Source organism: Lactuca serriola, chromosome 3 (assembly GCF_051521515.1).
Source record: "Lactuca serriola cultivar US96UC23 chromosome 3, Lser_US96UC23_V15, whole genome shotgun sequence".
NCBI classification, from domain to species: domain Eukaryota; kingdom Viridiplantae; phylum Streptophyta; class Magnoliopsida; order Asterales; family Asteraceae; genus Lactuca; species Lactuca serriola.
This window is the reverse complement of record NC_136410.1, coordinates 96,626,469-96,647,127: the sequence shown is the minus strand read 5'-3', so window position 1 is coordinate 96,647,127 and position 20,659 is coordinate 96,626,469. Positions and strand designations below refer to the sequence as shown.

The 20,659-nt window shown below is 36.4% G+C and overlaps 1 protein-coding gene across 2 annotated transcripts; it reads right to left on the bottom strand.

Moving 5' to 3' along the window:
- Window positions 1-1,500: 1,500 nt before the first annotated feature.
- On the bottom strand, window positions 1,501-6,954 carry LOC145092898 (helicase sen1-like). 2 transcript variants are annotated; one of them, XM_079030892.1, is made up of 8 exons: window positions 6,444-6,954; window positions 5,827-6,342; window positions 3,768-4,946; window positions 3,235-3,559; window positions 2,688-3,169; window positions 2,091-2,277; window positions 1,910-1,998; window positions 1,501-1,837 (listed from the first exon to the last, which is right to left on the bottom strand). In XM_079030892.1, the coding sequence occupies exons 1-8, from the start codon at window positions 6,579-6,581 to the stop codon at window positions 1,808-1,810; spliced, it is 2,946 nt and encodes a 981-aa protein (XP_078887018.1). In that variant the 5' UTR covers window positions 6,582-6,954; the 3' UTR covers window positions 1,501-1,807. The 2 variants fall into 2 exon arrangements, with proteins under 2 accessions (XP_078887018.1, XP_078887017.1); XM_079030891.1 differs by having other exon boundaries at window positions 1,910-2,277; window positions 6,444-6,953.
- Window positions 6,955-20,659: the final 13,705 nt, after the last annotated feature.

Below are 20,659 nucleotides of genomic sequence, written 5' to 3'. Positions count from 1 at the left end.
TATATATATATATATATATATATATATATATATAAGTTTATAACCCGTGGGAACCACGGTTATAAAATTAATTAAACTTTTATAGTAAAACTTAAAATTATTAATCAATTATTTTAAATAAATTATTAATTAAAATATATTTTTATTAGTTATATGAAATTATAATTGTTGATTCAAATAAATATCTAAAATTAATTTTTAATATATATTACACATTTTTTATTTGTGAATTAATAAAAACAATGATATTAAATTTAAATTTAAAATTTAAAATAGATAATAAACACATTAACAAATAGCATCACATTAATGATGATGTCTAATAAATTTAAAATAGAGAACTAATAGATTGACAAGTGGCAACACATTAATTAAGAGGTCTAATATGATGACACATGGCAAAAGAACTACTCTTTTATTAATATATATATATATATATATATATATATATATATATATATATATATATATATATATATATATATATATATATTCTAGTTATAAAATACAGTTGTTTATAAAGAGTAGTATTCTATTGTACTCAAAGTACGGTTGTATAACCGTACTCTATTTAAGCTTCAAAAAGGTAACTACCCCCTAGAATACGGCCATATAACCGTGTTATAATACCTATTTTAACAATACTCTGTTATCGGTTTTGTAGTAGTAACATACTTATTTCTCCTTCACCAAACAATCAACAACCATCATCTCCTCACAACCCCTTCACAGCCTTTAAACACCACCTCACAACCTCACTTGCAAATAGAAAAAAAAACAAAATAATAAGAAGGGGTTGTGATCGAACCTGGAGAAAGAAAAATAATTAATACTTGTGGTTTTTGGAGGTGTGATCGATTTCGAGAAAGGAATAAAAGGATCTGTGATTTTGGGTGACCGGGTTTGTCGATCGAAGTGATAAGAAGGAAGAAGGAATTGCGATTGGTTGAAGGGAGGAGGGTGTGGATTTTGGTGTTTGTGGTATGTTGATCGATAATTAAGAAATGTAAGAATGAGACACAAGGCAATCTTGTTGGTTTACTTATGTGAGGTCTGGAGCAAAAATCCCTAGATGGAAACGGAAGTATAGGAGAAAGAAATGCAGTGCATCTCATGGTTCGCATGCATCTCATGGTTTATTATAGATGACATTGTTTTACGACACTTACTTTTGTGCGTCATAAATACCGTGCATCTCATGGTCCACATGATAGAGTTTCACTCTAGCTAGTTTTATAATATTACAAATAGTATAATATAATAACCAAATATAAACTCGTGCAAAACCAAACATATAAGAACATAAAGAACGAAATATGAACAAATGTAAACGAACGTGCAAAAGCCGATGAACGATTGATACTAATGTTCATGTTTGTTTGTGTACCTAAACGAACAAAAATTATTGTTCATGTTAATTAATTTACTAATTGAACAAACATAAAAAAATTTCCCACCGAACCTTCAGTCGTTTATAGCCTAATGAACTGTGAGGAGTGATTATAAGCAAACTTTTAAAATTAGATTCAAATCAAGTCAAATTTCACATACATAATGGATGTACAGCTAAGAAGAAAATTCCTTTTCTTGTTCCCAAAAAAATGACATGTAAACAAAACTATCCACATTTTCTTTGACATCACACCCAAAAGCATATCCATATCAACAACCATTGGTTCATCTCTTTACTTCCATCCATCGACCTTGAGTTCTCACACTTCTATCCCGACAAGGTAAAGTTTCACCACTTAAACTCAGTTTGTCGAATTGACTTGCTAAATCTCGACTCACATCATTTCTCAAATCCTCAGGCCAAGTCATTGGTAAAGCTTGATTTCTACAATCAACTTAACATGGTTAAAATAAAAACAAATTTTAGCACGAACGAAACATTATGTTTTACACATACCTTCCAGAACCTTTTGTTTGACAACGTTTGATCATATCCAACGTATAATTTCCAAAAACCTGCTCCAAACTTTTTGCACATTGTTGTATCTGAGACAACGGCAAAATGTCCCAAACCTTTAAGACCTGAACACAAAGTGAGTTCTCATAGACAATGTCTACACTCCAAACAAGATACAAACCTCCATCGAGATTATATGCCTCTAACATGTCACAAATTCCATGGGTGTTGTTAAGAGTGTTCTTATTGGTTTTCCGGAGTTGTCGCCAACCATTAGAGAGCTTAACGAGAAGTGATATAACTTGGTTACGAGCATGAAGGCTCTCAATACTAGTCAATCTTTCCAAAAATGTGTTGGTGAAGTCCACCTGCCGTAAATCCAACATATTTAACTTTTATAAGGGTGAAAGCCTGTTTGTTAAGTAAGACATATATGACATAAAATATGGCCTCTGTATTGCATTTGGCATGCATTAAACTAGATATCTCATCTTAGTAAAAAAACATAATTGTTCTCATCTACACGCTATTAATTCAATGTGGACTCCTAGATTCTATCTACAAAAGAGTCTTGACTAGAAAAACGATACTCCAACATATATATTTGAGAACTTATCTTTTTGATGTGGTAGGCTTACTATCATCATAAAAATTGACTAGACAGCTTGTATTGTCTAGTCAAGTCTAGTTTTGTCCCATTCAGCACGTGCAATAAACGCTAGCTTCCTTTAAAAAATAGTATGTTTGACGTTAAAAAAGTTAAGTTTGAATACTTTACCTTCCATTTTGCATCTTTAAAAAGTATTGAATCTTTTTTTAACAATGGGCCAAACTGGGCTAACTCAACCATGGTTTGCACCATGGCTTGAGCCAATTTCTTGTTTTCGCTAGCACTATAGACACAACCACGGTCTTCAGCATCGGAAACTAAAGCCGTCCATACTGAACCACTCTTGATCATGGTTTCTTTATTTCCCACAATCCACAAGCAATGTCTAGCTCTGGTTAAGGCTACATTAGCCCTTTGACGATTTGAAAGAAACCCGACACTTCCTTTCCAGTTACATCTTACTGTCGAGAATATTATGACATCTTCTTCGCTACCTTGAAACCCATCAACAGATCTTACATTCACAGTAAAAGTTGAACCATTCACCTGTCGATTATACTTCTTGCCAAGTTTTACTTGAATCGCATTGACCTGAGCCTTGTATGGAGAAATACAGCCAACTGTAACCTTTTGTTTCTTCGCAACACATTCTGTCAATAAAAATGTGATTATAACCTACTATGACTAAAAGAACACAAAACTAGAAATGATGTACCTTTGAAAAGATTTGCAATGATCTCATCTATCACTGACACTTCCACCATGTTTCTAGTGCTATGGTTATTGTCGAGTTCCTCTTTTGCGGAATCTACATCGATGAACAAGTACGATCCATACATACTCTGTCGCAAAAAACGCTTTTCACGACCTTTATTAATGACATTAGGACCATCCATTATTTTATTGTCGTAAAATTCAGCATTGGGAAACTGGCTAATTGATGGATCCATCCTGTACTGAATGTTTAGTAGGTGTTTTTCATGTCCAAGTAACACCAGTCTTTCGAATAAGCTCCTTCCAAAATTAGCCTCTTCGCTAATCTATCAAGTTTAAAACAAATCATCACAAAAAAATGTCAGTAACAAGAATACTCCAAATGGAAACTCTTTGCAACTAATGAGACAATCACACTGTTAACTTATTATCAACCAAAACAGTGGTTGCATTTTCTTTTGATTCCACGTGTCTTTGAAAAAGTACAGTTTTAGCGACAGTTTCGTTCACAAAAGATGCATTTTTGGTCATGACCTTGCTTTGAACCATGGATGGCAGCTGTCTTTCGTCCCCAACAAGCACAACATGTTGAACACCTGGAAGCCGCAAAGGGATTAGGGATTCACATTCTTTAAGCTGTGCAGCTTCATCGATCAAAACCAATTCTATAGGCATCATTTTGTTCATATTCAATTTTATAGAGCTTGACGCTGTACAGAAGATCAAACAAGCACTATTCAGACAAAATCTTTTAAGTTTAAATATGTTCATAGGTTTCGGAATGACAGATGCATCGCGAAGCTCTTTGAGCACAAGAAGGCATTCGGCTTTATATAATCTTAACTTCATAAAATGCGGTTCACCAATGCTTGAAACAGCTGTTTCATTGAAGGCTTCGTTTAAGCTTTTGTTACTAGTTACTATCTCTTTCACAGACTCCACAACCATCTGAATCAAATTGATTGAATGATACATATTTTTTGCATAAGCAAGTGAAACTGTTGTAGTAGACAAATGAGTATATAAGCTTCGGATACAAGAAATAAGATCCTTTCCAAAAACAGTAACCCTTTTCATGGCAAACTCCTCGAAAGTCAATTGCTTTTCCTCACTATTCTCGTGGGGTTTTCTCTCCTTTTTCTTCTTGCTTTTAGTCTTGATTATATTCAAATTTTGAGAAACAATCAAACGGTGGTATTCGTTCATGGGATCTTCAAGAAACTTAATCATACCATTCACACGAAATTTCCATTGCGATAAACTGCTAGAAAGAGCTCCGATTCTATTGTCAAGAAACACATCAAGAAGCTTTCGATGATCATAATGAATCTTCATTCTTTCTTTGTTACCAAATAAAACTATGTCTCCAAATCCATAAGTATGGCATCCAAAATCATGATCGCGTACTATACTCAATAGCCTCTCTGCAACTCCTACCACAGCAACATTTGTGGGAGCACAAGTAAGCGTTCTGTGTTTTGTCCTTAACAACATGAACAATAATGAAGCCATAGTCTTTGTCTTTCCAGTTCCTGGAGGACCCCAAATCATTTTGATACACTTTTGATGCCAACATCTACTAGTAGCAAGACAACTTAACACAGCTTCTTCTTGTGAGCTATCAAGATTAAATGAATCAAATGCTGGTCTTAGTTCAGAGTCAATAACCTTCTTTCTTCCTTCACAATATGACTCCTTACAATTTATAGCCACCTGTATATATACGTATGTTTTAAAAAAAGTAATAAACTGAGGTAGTTTCCAAATATTGAAGACTCCTTAATTAACCTCTAAGTTTCCTAAACTATCAAAGTTTCCATATATATAATTGTATTTTATCATCCTCCTGAAAGTGTAACGGAAGGAGTAACGTGACGCTTGTTGAGTAGTAACTGAAAGCGAGGAATGGGCAATGAAAACGTCGGCTAGTTGAGAAGTCGTAGGGACCTATGGATCATGCAATGCGATAGAAAGTACCATATCACGAATAAAATCAGAAAAAAAAAATCCTTATTATCACTGTTATAAGTTAATAAAATAAAAATCGCAGTCTCAAAAACCCAAATATGTACTAAATTATTTTTATATTATTTAGTAAATTATTTTTGTAATAGATTAGAAAGTTTCATATTTTATTATACTTTAATATGTACTTATCAAAAGTTTTTTTTTTAATCTAAAAATTAGTATTAAAACTATAATTTATTTTTTTTAATAGTTGTTTATAAATTTTAACTCACAATTATAATGTACCTTAATCTTGAAATAAATCTTTGTGATACTAGCATAAGGCACGTAGAAAAGAACAGATTAAAATTTATTTATCTTTTTCATACTTTCCATGATGTAAAATAATCAGTGCACGTGAAATACTTTTAGGACAATTATAAGAGTTGTAATCTATATCTACCACTAATAATGAAGACTCCTTAACAATACCTCTAAGCTTCCTATAAACTATAGAAGTTTCCATATAATTTTATAACCAAGGACCTAACTAAAAAATTTAATTAATAATCAGTAACAACTTCACAATGTAAAAAGTGACTCTACATTATTTATGATCTATATATATCTGCCAAAAAAGACTTACAGGGGTACTCGAAGACAATGTTCTTTTAATGATACCCATGTTGCCCTCCCAATTAAGAGCTCTCCATATACGCATATTTGTAGTCAAGTTCGTCAGATGAACAGCAAAAGCCTTTGATGGTTTCTTTGTCTCAACTTCATTGGGTTCGATAAGGTCTGATGAGAAAATATGTATCGTAACTGGGTAACATTGGTCGTCTAACTGAGTCACATAAGCAATGAGAAAACCGCTGTTTGGTCGATCAAGATCATCGATGCATTTGGGTATAACTTGTGTCAAGGCAATAAGATCTCCAACTTGTGGCTCATAATCCATTCCAGTTAAGACCATGCGATAAAAAAATTCTGTCTCCTTGTCCGTTGGTATTCTTTGCAGAACAGAAATACAACTTGCCGGTGCCTGAGAGATTCCGGCAAGTTGGGATAGCAAATCTGCATGTGTTTCCTCGAGAAGCGGAAGGACGAATGAATTCACATAGTCATTTGTAGATGAAAACCTCAACGGAATTTCTTTCACCTGTGAAGAACATAAGATCTTCATCAGAAACTCCGTGTTTATAAGTCATGCATGATTCACGAACAGATGCCAGAAAAAATGAACAGAAGAATAAGAGAAACCTGCAACTTGTAGAGATCTTTGTTGAGTATATCCGACAAAGACCAAGAGAAGACGACGTCTAAAAGGCTTTCACATTTTCGTTTTTGCAACTGTTGCTGGTTCGGCTTGATAGTCCAAGCGCTGCTTGTGTTGGCCATTTTATAAAAACTTGGCTACGGAGTGTTTTTAGCAGAGATTAAAAGGGAAGAAGACGAAGGGATTCTAGTCCCTCCATAAAATTACGAGAGATCGCAGTTTCCAATGTGACTTTCCATTTTCTTGCTAATCCCATTTACGAAGCTTAATTTGGTCATAAATATCTACTTTTTGTATTAAAATTATATATAGAATAAAAACAAGACGCTTTTGTATTCCTCTACGGCGCTGCTTCACCTCTCCGGCGTCGGTGCAGCATCTCATTTTTGCTTCACCCCCCTCGGATGTTAATTCTGTGAATGTGAATACTTAACTCTTAAGGTAGAGAGAAAGCGCATCACATAGTTTTTCTTGGTCGTCCCTTCTTTTAGAATGTAGTACAGTTACAGTTGCACAGGAAAAAGTAGGAAAGCAAAAAGCAGGAAAGCAAAACACAATAGCTAATAATGCAACCAAGGTATAAAAAAAAAACATAGTACAAATAGTGAAAACAGATATAATACTAAAGGTTGTGATCAATTTAATATTAAGAATTGTTATTTATACTTTTATATTGACATAAATATTTGAATGATCTCTAATAGAATGTTATTGGTATGAATATATAAGAAATCAATTGTTACATGTGTTAATTAGGCCGGACGGAGTGGTGAGCGGGGAAGCCACGGAAAACGATCCTGCACCAAGAATCACTGCACCGGGGATGCGGGAAAGGAAAGGCGAAGGTGGGGGAAGGGAGTCCCGCACTTTCTCTCTTCTTGTGAGTGGCTGAAATTTGTTTTTTGTTTTTTGTTTTTTTTTTTTTTTTTTTTTTTTTTTTTTTTTTTTTTTTGAGTTGCAGGTTTAACGAGAGAAAGAAGATGAAAGCTTCTGGAAATGACATATTTGGCCTCTATGTTTTGGTCTTATGGCAGAATACGTCCAGCTTTAAATTCTCTTCACAAAAATAGTTTTCAAAAATTACAAAATAGATCCTACACTTTTAATTTTCTACTAATTTAAATATTAGGTTTAATGTAATTTTATTTTAATTAATTAATTATAATTAATTAAATGCTTTTTATTTTTAATTAAATTTTATGTTTACTATTAATTTAAAAATTATAAATCATAAAAAAAAATATTTAAAAAAAAAGTGAGGAAAACCCTTCCTACCCATTCCTTGGGTTTTAGGCGAGGGAACGAAAAATAAGAGAAAGAGGGGTATAGCCCACAAAAAGTGAGAGAAACTTCCCTCTCACTCCCTTCGGTCTTAGGAGCTGTAAAATTATAAATATTGTGAATCATTTTGATCATAACAAGTGACACATAACTATCTTTCTTATTTTATAATTTATTTTAGTATATCAACAAATAATTTATAATTATTATGAAATTTTTTCAAAAAAGTCTCATTATTTTGGGAAAATTAATGATTAAATTCTAATTCTTTTAAATAAATATTCATAAATTTTGTTCATCTATAAATTGTATTAAAGAAAAAAATTGAAGAATTTATTTGTAAAAATGACATTGACTTCTAAGGATCATCTTTAAAAAATATTTATTTTGAAGTACTCTAGTGTTTTTTCTTTTCATTTATAATGTCTAATAGTTACCTTACAGTGAAACTATAAGTAATATATATATATATATATATATATATATATATATATATATATATATATATATATATATATATATATATATTACTTATAGTTTGGAATTTGTTGAAATCGATAACCATAGTCCAAAAGTTGAGATTTCATCCAAAGAACTTGAGAAGTGCAACTAGCAGCAATAATGTATTTCGCTTCGCCTGTTGAAAGAGCAATGCAGTTCTGTTTCTTAGATAACCAGCTAACCAATCTTCCACCCAAAAATTGACAACCTCTAGACATGCTTCCAATTAAAGGCCACCATAGTTTGAATCAGAGTATTCTTGAAGAAGGAAACTCTCATTTGCTGGATACCAGATTCCAAGACTCTTTGTACCTTTGAGGTATCAGAATATTTTCTTGACCACCAAGAGATAAGAGACATTTAGATTGAGTTGAAATCTGGCACAAAAGCATGTGAAGAACATGATGTCTGGAGGACTTGCTGTAAGGTAGAGTAGTGATCCAATCATTCCTTTGTACTTCTTTTGATAGACACCCACACTTGATGGGTCCGAGAAGATCTAGTGTCCAAAACCTATAGGAACCTTTGCAGAGGCACAAGTGTCCATCAAATATTTCTTCAGAAGCTCCGAAATGTACCTTTTTTGTTGAATAAAAATTCATCTATTGGACTGCTTGACTAGAAGTCCGAGGAAGAAACTTAATTCATGATTCATGCTCATTTCGAATCGGCTAATCGATAATTTTTCAAAATCAGCAGCCATTGTTGAATCTATAGTTCCAAAAATGATGTCGTCAACATGGATTTAGACAAACATAAAATTGTTTCCATTTGATCGAGAGTTCCTCTTTGAAAACCGAAACGCTTGAGAAAGTTGGTGAGAGTCTCGTACCAGGTGTGAGGAGCTTGCTTGAAGCCATAAACAAGTTTTCGGAGTTTATAGAAATATTTCGGATAAGAAGGATCGACAAAACCAAAGGGCTATTGTAGATACACTTCAATATCCAGTTCACCATTAAGAAAAGAAGTTTTAATGTCTATTTGGTAAACCTTAAAGCCTTTGTGAGCTGCATAAGCAAGAAAGATTTTGATGACTTCAAGACAAGCAACGGGAGCAAAGGTCTCGTCGTAATCTAGTCCTTCGATCTGAGTGAATCCTTTGGCCACCAATCTTGCTTTGTTTTGGATAATAACTACAGCTTCGTCTAGCTTGTTTCAGAAAATCAATCTCATACCAACAATAGGGTGATCTTAAGGAGGAGGGATGAGAGCCCACACTTCATTTTATCAAATTCTACCAACTCTTCTTGCATGGCTGTAATGCAGTCAGAATGTTCTAATACTTCCTTGATGGATTTTGGTTCAACCATTGAGATAAATGTCAAGAAATGACATTCGTTTTGGATGTTTGTAGCAAAAAGAGTTTGAACACCAGTGTTGAGATTTCCGATGACTTGATTTGGAGGATGATCCTTGGTGCATATATGTAATATCAAAAGCTCTTGTTCAATGGATGACCCAATATAAAAAATAGGGTTATGTTGCTCCCCCTGAACATTTTAAATTTGAGGATGATGCTCCTACAGAAATTCTAAATCAGATATATCTATGTCATCTTCAATCGGAATGTCAACTAAGTTGGCATCGTCTTCGTTGTTTTTTGGAATAGGATCGAATTCAGCAAATTGATGTATTGCATCTTGAAAACATTCAACATTTGATTCAAGAGAGGGATAACCATTCTCCCCCTCAACATAAGAAGGTTGAAACGAATCGGAATCAAATGGAGAAAAAGTGGGATTCAAACCGGAAACATTTTGGGAAATTGGAGTTGCAGTTGTTGAGGATGATCTTGATCGATATTCCGAATCAAGAGTTGTTTATGTTGGTCTGGATAGGGTTTTGAAGTCAATTTCATGAATAATTTGAGAATTCAGACATCTTGGAGATGGATCATCAGACTCCATGATGTGGGTAGTGACATGAGTGGGGCCAGAATTCTGAACATAGTTGTCATCGAAGGTGACATCAAAGCTTTCTTCAATCACATGAGTCTGACGATTCAAAACTCGGTAGGCTTTGGATTTTGCTAAGTATCTAAAGAAGATCGCTCACCGACTTTGGGTTGAAATTTCGTTAGTTGATCACGGTTGTTTTTTATAAAGCACCTACAGCCAAAGACATGGAGAAATGAGAACCGATCGAGCATTAGACCATTCATGGCTTCATACGGTGTCATGTTAAGGCGTCGATTAATGATACTTTGGTTTTGAGTGAAGAAGGCAGTGGACATAGCTTCAGCCCAAAGATAAAATAGACGATTTGCAAAGTTGAACATCGATCGAGAAACTTCAACAAGGGTTCTGTTTCTTCTTTCAACAACATCGTTTGTTGAGGAGTATAGGGAGCAGAGAAATTGTGGTCGATGCCTTTATCGGAGAGGAATTTCTCAATGGTGACATTGATAAATTCTGATCCATTATCATTTCGGATTCATCTTACAGGTAGTTTGACAAGAACTTCAATTCCTTCGATAAAGTTGATAAGTTCCGAGGCTGTCTTAGATTTCAGCCTAAGGAAGAAGACCCAGGTGAATATAGTAAAATCATCAACAATCATAAGAATGTACTTTTTGTGATGTAGACTTTTTACAGTGGAGGGTCCACACAGATTAATATGCAGAAGTTTTAATGGTTCTATAATGGACTTTTCATTGATAACAGGATAACCCTTCTTGGATTGCTTCCCACATTCACATGCAACACATAAGTGATCATTTTCGAACTTGAAGAGTGGCAGACCTCTGACTATTTCACTAGAAACAAGTTCATTTAAATATTGAATGTTTAGATGAGCAAGCCGCTTGTGCCATAACCAACTGACGTTAGGAATAGCCTTTGAGAGAAGACAGAGTTGATGCTTGCCAATGATCATGTTGATGTCTAAGGGATACATGTTCTTGTTGCAATTTGATTTTATCAAACATTCCTTCCGGTCTTCTGTCATGACATAGATATGCTTGTTGTAGAATTCAACTTGGCGATTTGCATCAGTGAGTTGAGCCACACTAATCAGGTTATGCTTCAGGTTAGCTACATATGCCACATTTGAGATAAAGAAGTTATTATTGGTGAGGATGCCATAAACTCGCATCTGAGAATTGGAGTTGTTGGAATACGTCGCATATCCAATATTTGGAGAGAGTTTGAGATCACACAGAAAGTCTTTTCGCCCCGTCATGTGCTTGGAACAAGAACTATGAATATACCATGTTGTATCTTGTTCTGAAGCACAAATTGTCTTCAAAATCAGTGAGTCTTGGGGTTTTTAAGCTCCGAGTTAGGTTTTGGGACTTTGGCACGGGCTTTCGATTTGGTTGTGACTTTTGAGCAACTAGCATCTCAGAGGATCTGTTACGAGATTCTTTCAGAAAGAAACAAAATGCCATGTTATTTTCATTTATCCAGAAACCATATTCAACAAAAGGTTATTTGGGAACAACTTTTCTCGTACCGACAATTTTTGGAGTTGTAGGAATCACAATGTCACCTAAATTTACTTTTTTTTTCAAGACTTTTTACTTTCCACTCAAAATTTTGTTTTGATTCAATTGGAATTTTTTGAGTAACATTGTTCTTAACAACTCATTCTTTGTTTTCTATTTTTGATGGCACATTTGGTTTTGGAAGTTGTTGTGGTTTGAAAATCATACCATCAGATTTAGCAATAAACACATAAGAAACTATCCGAGGAGAGTTGGTGTTGGTGGGATGAGTATCAACAATAGTCTTTTTTGGAATAGGACTAACAACCTTGTTTTGATCTACCAAACTAGGAGAATTGGATGGCCTTTTGCGAATCCTAACAGGCGTAAATGTGTTGTTGTTCCTAATGGATGCATGGGCTAACAATCTGAGATACTTTCTTTTTTCAACTTTCAATGAATCTGGAATCATACCTTGACCTAATTTCCTTTTTAAGGGCATTTTGGCTTCAATTTTAGGGTCGAAAACATATTTCTTATTTAACAAAGGTTTCTTCCGAGAGTCAGATGGTTACTTGGAAGTTTGTCCAACTGATGGATTGTCAAACTTAGGCTTGATTGGCACTATGGTTGTTTTTGAAATCACTTGAGAATTAGAAACACAAGAGTCAGATAAATCATCACATGAAATTTCTTCATCAACGTCATTATCTAAAGATGCCCAAACGAAATCTGATCTATCAGAGTCAGGTCCAGTTGTCTTTGGATTTATTTCCTCAACGACACAATTGTTAGGACGACTGAAGTTCAAAATTTAAACTCTAGTATGGGTGATGCTAGGGAATGATTCCGAGTTCTGATTCATGTCCAGGGGTATCAGAGGCGGAAGAGGAATGGAATCATGACATTTGACAACTATGGTTTGAAACTCAGGAACTAGAGATTGAAACTGGTCTTAGGGCTCAGGAAGGGGAGACAACGGTGAGACAGAGGTATTTGAATGTTTGTGGTTTGGAATATCTCCCATAAATGTTAGATTTTGTAACTCCTTCAAGGGACGAGCAATAGTTTTCGTAAACTTGCTACCGAGACTTAGTGCTTTGGACCATGGATGATGAAAATTATGAATCATCCGTTCATTTTCTTCAAGAATATCTATAGAATGATGTAAAGCATCAATTTTTGCATCCAGACGTTTGTTATCAGAAATTAAAACATTCCTTTCAGAATAAGTGATTTCACATTTTTCTTTTAAAATGATACATTCATCTTGAGACATTACAAGTTCTCATTCTGGTGATTCTATCTTAAGCTTCCGATCTTTGAATCGTAATCTAAGATGATTCAGTTCACTTTCCAGCTCCTCACTCACTTATATGGCAGACTTATAGGCTTTATGAATGATGGTCATATCTGATTGGATCTGGGTTAGATATGGTTCACAGAGAGATAAATCAAAATTATTTTTAGTGATCATAAATTTTACCTGCTGAACAATGCTTCTGCCTGGTGAATCATTGGTCGCCATGTAGCAAAATTTTTGCTCAACATCTTCATTATCTCCTTCTGAACTAGATGACCAGTAGCCTTCATCACATTTAATTGTCTGTCTAGCCCTAAGACACATATTCCTTCCAGTGCTCACATCGTCTTCATCTCCAGAGGACCAATACCCTTCAACATCTCTTGGCACAATGGTAACACAGGCTTTCTCACTTGCATCGATCTCTTGAGCTTTGCAGACATAGTATGCAGAATCCTTGACCTTTGGTTTCTAAATGGTTTCAACCAAAAAATCTTTGGCAAAATGATTACCATGAACACACTTGTGAGACACTATCTTCGGTTTGTCTGATTTTGGACTTCCATGGAATTCCGAGGGATGACTTCATTATGAGATGTTCGGTTTGTAAGAAGGTGGGTTCTCTAAGGGTTTAGGAAATGGTTGTGGAATTATTGGGTGAGGTGCTTGGAAACGATTTTGATAGGGTTTTTGGTTGTGATTACATGGACGTTTGTATTTCATGGACAATAGTGCAAACTCCTATTGGAAACAAAGTTCGGAGTCCATGGCTTCACGATCAAGGTCTCCATCAAACGGATAGTTGGAATTTGTAGGAACATGTAAAACTGGTTAGGGGGGTTGAGCAGATGGAATGGGTAGGATAACAACTTGGAAAGGATCTAAAACAGAGGAATTTGAGACTTGTTGATCAAAAGAGCTAACAAGAGCAAGAGGGCCTCCTTATAGTTGTCTTACTGTTTATGCAACATTTGATTCATGACCTTGAAGCTCATCAAACAGCTGATAAAGCTTTAGCTTTTTCAGAGATCCATTTCTTTGAAGACAAGATTTTTTATTTCCCCATCCTTTACCAATACTATTGATGAACTTGAGATTGTATTCTAGCGGAGTTTGTACAATCCCATGAGTTGTCATGTTGTTGACAACGATTTTGTACCTAATGGAAGCCGATGCTACGGATTAACATAGAGTAGTGGTGAAGTTATCAAAACCGTTGACTACTGAAGTCAGACGCTTATCCTTCATGTTTTATGATCCTTCGAACAAGTCTTGAAAAGTTTTCCAAATCTCTTTTACTGATTTACACAACTTAATGTGCTCAAAGTGCAAGGGAGGTAATCGGAACACCATTTCGGTCAGCATGCAGCTTTTCAATGTTTGTTGCAGTAAGAGGTGTTGGACGTTGATGTTCTTGGCCCATGAGAGTTGCAACATCATCTTTCACCATTTATATAAATGTAACATGTGGACCATCTTTCACAGACCTCCAAATTTCTTCACCTTTCTCTGTAGCCCCTGAGGAAGCCGAAGGCATACCAGATAAGGATAAGTAGAGTTGGTCTTGAGTTCATGGAAGACTCATAAGAAAAGGTATTCAGTCTGATAGTGCTTTAACTCATCCCGTCATTTATTAGGATTGAGAAGGCAATCGGACTTAAAGAGAAGACTTAAAGAAGCTAACAGCAGATGTGAGTTGTAGCTAACAGGTAATCCAATATTCAGAATGTGAAATTAAGTCACTCTGGAGGCATGATTATATGATTGAATGATTCAAGCTTGCTAATCCGAGCTAAGAATAGGAAATGTCAGTGACTTAAAGGAGTGAAGAGAGCATTAGAGAGTAGTGATTCATGGTTGATGCATGGGAGAAGCATACCAGCAGTGAAGTGAACCTCTTAATTCAAGTGCAGTTCGATGATCTCGTGCTAGGGGCACTGAAAGCCATAAAAAATATCTATTGACTTTCTTGGATGGAGATCCAGTTCTTAGCTTAGTAAGATAATCGACTAGTTGCATAGCATGCTGCCAACATGATCATTGCTTACTATTCTTTTGGCACTAACTCAGGAAGGGAAGACATCCCACACCTCATAGACCTTTATCCAGGGTGGAGAGCACTGTTGGACTTAGCACTTAGGAGCTCTTTCCCTGTGTGAAGATCCTTCAAAGAAAAACAAAAATGATCCTAAGTGTTTTGAAGTGGTGCTCAGATCTCTTAAGGCTTCTTACTCTCTCAGTCTTCATGATCAGACATGCATTCAAGCCTTGATAATCATTCTGCCCGCCATTCCCAAAAGAGGGAAATGGCTCAGATTCCTCATATTACAGGCCTTAAACTAAATGTGGATGGTTCTGCTATTGACTTAAATAGTGCAGTAGGTGGCTGCATTAGAGAGTCGGTTTAATTGTTTTAGCATTCTCATGCAACTTTGATCAGGGCAATAGGAGGCTGAGGCTAAAGCCTTACTCCAGGGCTTCTCTTAGCTAATCAGTTTGGCATTACACTTCTTAATTACATAGTTCAGTTTGAAAGCCAATCGATCAAATTCCTCTACCTATAGCTCCAGATAGCATGTAGAAACTTTCTATTAGAAAGGCATTTTAACGTTCTCACTTTTTCCTTCGTAGACCGAGAGATCCATTAGAAAGTAGGTATCTCGCTAGTGTCAAAATGAGACTTTCACTCTTTCCTTCTATGAGGACCCTTCAATGGCAAAAGTTTCTATCTCATAAAGTATTGGGGCAAGCTGAAATCGTATTGATGATTTTAAGGATTTCAGCACTAAATCGATCCTCATTCTCTCGTCTATGAAAAGGGACCTAAAGGGTGGGCTTCTCGGGTCACTTAGTCTTTTTTTTTTTTTTTCAGTACCTCTCTTAAGCTTTACTGGATTTAAGAGTAAGAGATAGGCTCTTTCCGCGTTTCTGATGGTAGTTGATAGAGGAAAGGGCGATACGCTTTTCTTATCTTAAAGGAAAGGTTTGAGGGTTAGATTCCAGACCCTTACTGACGAAGAGGCCAAGAAAGAATGAATTGACTAGGACAGAGGGAGAGGCGGTTCATTTCGACAGCTAGAGCTAGGAGAAAGAGGTCATGGTGGAGATAGGCTTCGAAGCCAAGGAAAGCTTCGATCTAGGAAGAGGATAGACGAATAGAGATGGGCGAGACCCTTGACCTATAAGTGAAACTGTCCCCGCTAGATGATTATTGATTCTACTATACTATAACCCGTCTTTGCTTCTCTTATTCAATTTCTGACTGATATTCCAATTCTTGATATTCCTCTAACTCTAAACCTGCCTATTCTCTGGTACATTAAAAAATTGCCTTCTATTGGGGGCATCTTCCCTTGTCTTGTCTATGATAATAATAGATTTCAATTCGACCTTTACTGATTGAACTGATCTTATTGAATCGATGGGCGGAAAGGAACCATTTTTGAAGGATGTATTCTCGGAAAACATCATCGCGAAAGCTTTCCGGTTGGAGGTGAGCTAAAATGGAATGACGGGGATTGAATGGCCTGGAAAGCTGGTAGGGTTTGGGGTTGTTTCATTATTCGTTATTTCTGGGTCTTTTCATTATTATCATAGAGCAAAAGCTCTATAAATGTTGTTATCGATTTCAAAATTTTCTAGTGTTCTATTTTGACTTACATCACAATATCTTTTTCTTCCTCATTCTTATTTTGGTTTTCGTCTCACGGATCTTGGTTCGCGCTTTATGGCATTTCCCATCCACGGGACACCTTTCATAGTGAGGGAAGTCCTCTGTTTTTAGGTTGACGAGCTACTTTAGTTTAGTTTCCGAAAAAAGCATAAAGCCCGGTATTTTCGTAAACGTAAAAGAGGGACGAGTGACAAGGGACTTAAGTGACTCACCCTAATCAATAAGCGGGAGCAGGTATCGAGTGTTGTGAGGGCTTTTATTTGCGCATTAAGGGCAATTTCTGTTATAGCACTAGTTTCACAGCTCAAATCCATGCATTAAGCCGCTAATCCCTTTTATAGCAAAGTCCCAGCAGGCTACCTCATCGGGAAATCTAAATTCTTTCACCGAACCAGGGGGGCACGATGAATACATTGATTATCTGGGTCCGATCGTCGCTAGAGGCCCGTCGACTATAATACAATGTTCGAAATTTCTTCGTTTCTGCCGAAACAAAACGGGATTGGCTATCTTAACCTTAGCAGTTTTGTGAGCAAGCGTAGACGAATGCTTGCAAGACCAGCAAAGCCCTACTTATTCGGAGGGGACTCTTTGGTACCTTAGATAAATTCCTTTACCTAGGGGATCAAGTGGTAGTTGATCAATGAACTAATATCTTTCGCTATAGGGCGAAGGTAAGGGCTTGGGCATGGCACGAGGGTTGTTAAGCTCACATCCGTTGTAAGACTTTGTAAGAAATGCTGGATTGTGCCCTCCAAGCAGAAGGTGTCCTCAGGGTTTAGTTGGGTTTGTTTGAGTCTAAATACTGATTACGTCGAGTGGAGAGGCCTTAGTGTTCAATGCACCACGTCCATCCTTATGGAATCCATCTGACAAATCTTTCTATCGGGAAAGCCTTTATTATTCAATTCATTCAAAGGGCTGATTATTTAGAACCCTGCTCATAACATAAGCGGCTCTTCTGAGGCTTTCCAACCAACCCTGTTGACTCGGAGTATTCAACCCCCCATTCGCCTAGCCATCAGATTCCTCCGCTGCCATCTTCGCTTTTGGCTCCTTGTCATTTGATATGGGGGAATCAACCTCGAAGAAGGGAGCCTAGGAGCGTAGTTTGGCCTGTGTTCAAAATTCAATGCTCAACTCGCTCCTTTTCGTAGCGTAGATCTTTCTTCTCTTAAGATATTTTGAGAAGAGTGAGTGCGCTTTCGAAAGTTTCGACTTTTCGATCTTTCTTCCCTTAGCGCACAAGCACTAAGCAAGTAAACTACCTTTTTTCTTCTCTTTCGTCCCTTTTTTTTTTTTTTAATAATCCAGATATCTCTGAGAAACTACACTAAAGGGAACTGTTAAGTACAGACGATGCCTAGAAATGATAGTAACACCTGGGTCGAAATACCAAATCCCAGCTTAAGTCCAAAAGGCCTACACTTTAACTAGGAACAGAAAGGTCCACGAAATAACCACGTTGCTCGATCAGTGAAACCTGAGTGATGGTCTTCTGGGACGCCCAAGGATCTTAAAGCCCACATGCCTATAGCAATTCGATACTATCTATACCCGAAGTTAAAAAAGAAAGCGCTATTTATGGCAAACCGTGGATCGGTAGACGGAAGAGAAGCTTGAAGTGTTGCTAAAGAAGAGAGTTAGGCTTTTTCAACGCCTTTAGCTACCTTTGGTATTCCTCCACGCCTGCTTTCTCTATTAGAACTGCTCTCAAAGCAACCATTGCGGGCGCTGCACCGTGGACATGGGGCCTTATGGGCTTCCGCCTACCCTATAATATAAACTGGGTCATGGCTTCTGCGACGAGCTTGGGCAAAGCTTTTGCCTAGGGGCTTCAGAGCTCCTTACTATAGGCGACTCAGGGAAAGTCTTGTTATATTCAATTCAAAAAAATCCTCCTCTGCTATTATCGCTTAATAGGTCAGATCGATCGAATGGAATGAATGGGCTCAGCCTAAAGGCCTTGAGCCAGAGGTCATACTGATCCTGTCCTTTCAATAATAGTTAAGACGCACACAAGAGAAGGAGACCCAAGCACAGCCAACCTACCTTTATAAATCCACCACACTTTGAAAGTGTTTAGATTCTATTAGTGTGACAAGGGGCTGATTGCCCTCATGGGGAAGAGATGAATACGAGCAGTCGGAAGAGCAACTCTCTCAGAAATCAACCAATCCAAGAATTGATAGATTTGGTAGAGTGCCAGTCACAACACTAGAACCAAGCTAGGTGAGCTTGAAGGCATCAATTGAAGCCCTTAGTTGCAAGGTCTTTGACTGCCACGGCTCTCAAACCCAACCTGTGGTGGATCCCGGGTGACAATGTAAAAGCCTTTGATCCTTTGCCCCATACTTTGAGATGCTCCTCCCCGCCGATCAAGCAGCGACGCTGTTTTCCAAGTATGAATCTTTCCATTCTAACTTTCCAGTGGTCATACTCTTCAACAACCAACAGTAGGGCACTTGTAGGGCAGCCCACATTGTTTGCTATTTGCATTGAATGCATGTGTTGAGTGTTGGATTAATGTCTAAGTCCATAACTATATTTGGTATGTACTTGACCCGACCCGGCATGGTCCATTTGGGTTGCACTTCACCGACACAATTTATATGGATAATCTTTTGAGAATAGTATGTTTATGATTAATATTAATATATTATAAGTTCTAATATATTAATATGGAATCATATTATTTAATTAGTATTGATCAAGAATTAATTTATAATTAATTAAGTGATCAAAAGGAACTAATTAAATATGGACTCTTATATATATGGAATGGGCCAAGTTCATTTAGGTTGGGCTAAGCTTTCATGGATAGTCCATGGAGTGTTTAACCCATGGATCCTAGGAAATGAAAGGTCATGGGTATTAGGGTTTAACCCTAATCCTCCATACTATATAAAGATGTCTTTGGTTGGTGAAATTGGCACTAGTGTGGATACACTAAGAGGGCTAGCCGATTTCACTAAGAGAAAACCAAGTATTCATATTCTCTAAAGTCTTCCAAGGTGTCTTGGTGATTTGTGATTCCACTTGAGGCTTCCACACTATTGGGGCTAAGCTCTTAAAGCTTGAAGACATCAAGCTACATCAAAAGAGGTATGTATTCTATCTTGCTAAGTCATTGTTTTGTATGCTAGATTAGGATAATACCTTGGAAGTTCTTATTTGCATGTATAATAGAGAAAACATAGATCCAAGGTATTTAGGGTTGCATGTACACTTAGGAGTGTTAGAATGCTCAAAACCCAACAGTGGTATCAGAGCCTAGGCTTGTTTTCTTGTTATACCTGCAATAGAAGCTGAAAAAACGAATTTGGTGATGTCTGATCATCAGACTCGGCGAGTCCATCAGGAGACTCGGCGAGTCCATGCCTAAAAAGTGATCAAATCGATCCAACTCGTCGAGTTGGTTCATGCACTCGACGAGTTGGACCCCCAGACAGCATATTTTCGAGTTTTTTTTGGCTAGAAATGGACTAGGAACATTACCCTAAGTTGTTTTTGAACTTATAAACTTGTTTTTGATGTGGTAATGTTCATGCTAATCCATTTTCAAAGATAATTGTCAATAGATTCATGTTTTGTATTAGTTTAAGGTTTAGACTAATTACATGAAAAAGTTTGATTTGAATTATCTTGTTCTTATGAGTTGCTTAGATTAATAGAAAAGTTAATTGAAATAGTTGTTTTCAATCCATTTTAATCTAAGAGTTGAGTATAAAATGTGTTTGTGTAACTTGTCCTCAAGTTACATGAAGAGTCACATTAAAGACTCATAAAACTCATAAAAGTTGGCAATGGTTACAAAATGAAGAGTCTTGTGTCATTGAATAATTTTTTATGACTCCATAACTTGTCCTCAAGTTATGGAAGTTCAAGAGTCACTTCATTAAAGAAAAATATGTAACCATAATTAAATCCATAAGTTATAAAATAAAGAAAAAGTTAGTTCTTTTATTAGTTTAAAGTCTTCCATAACTTGTCCTCAAGTTATGGAACTTGAAGAGTT

Excerpts from the sequence above, each read along its gene's own strand:
- LOC145092898 (XM_079030891.1), bottom strand. The coding sequence starts at position 6,581 with ATGGCCAACACAAGCAGCGCTTGGACTATCAAGCCGAACCAGCAACAG. Across the intron at positions 4,947-5,826 it reads CATTGTCTTCGAGTACCCCT|GTGGCTATAAATTGTAAGGA; the intron begins GTAAGTCTTTTT and ends GTATATATACAG. Across the intron at positions 1,838-1,909 it reads CAAACAAAAGGTTCTGGAAG|AAATCAAGCTTTACCAATGA; the intron begins GTATGTGTAAAA and ends AGTTGATTGTAG.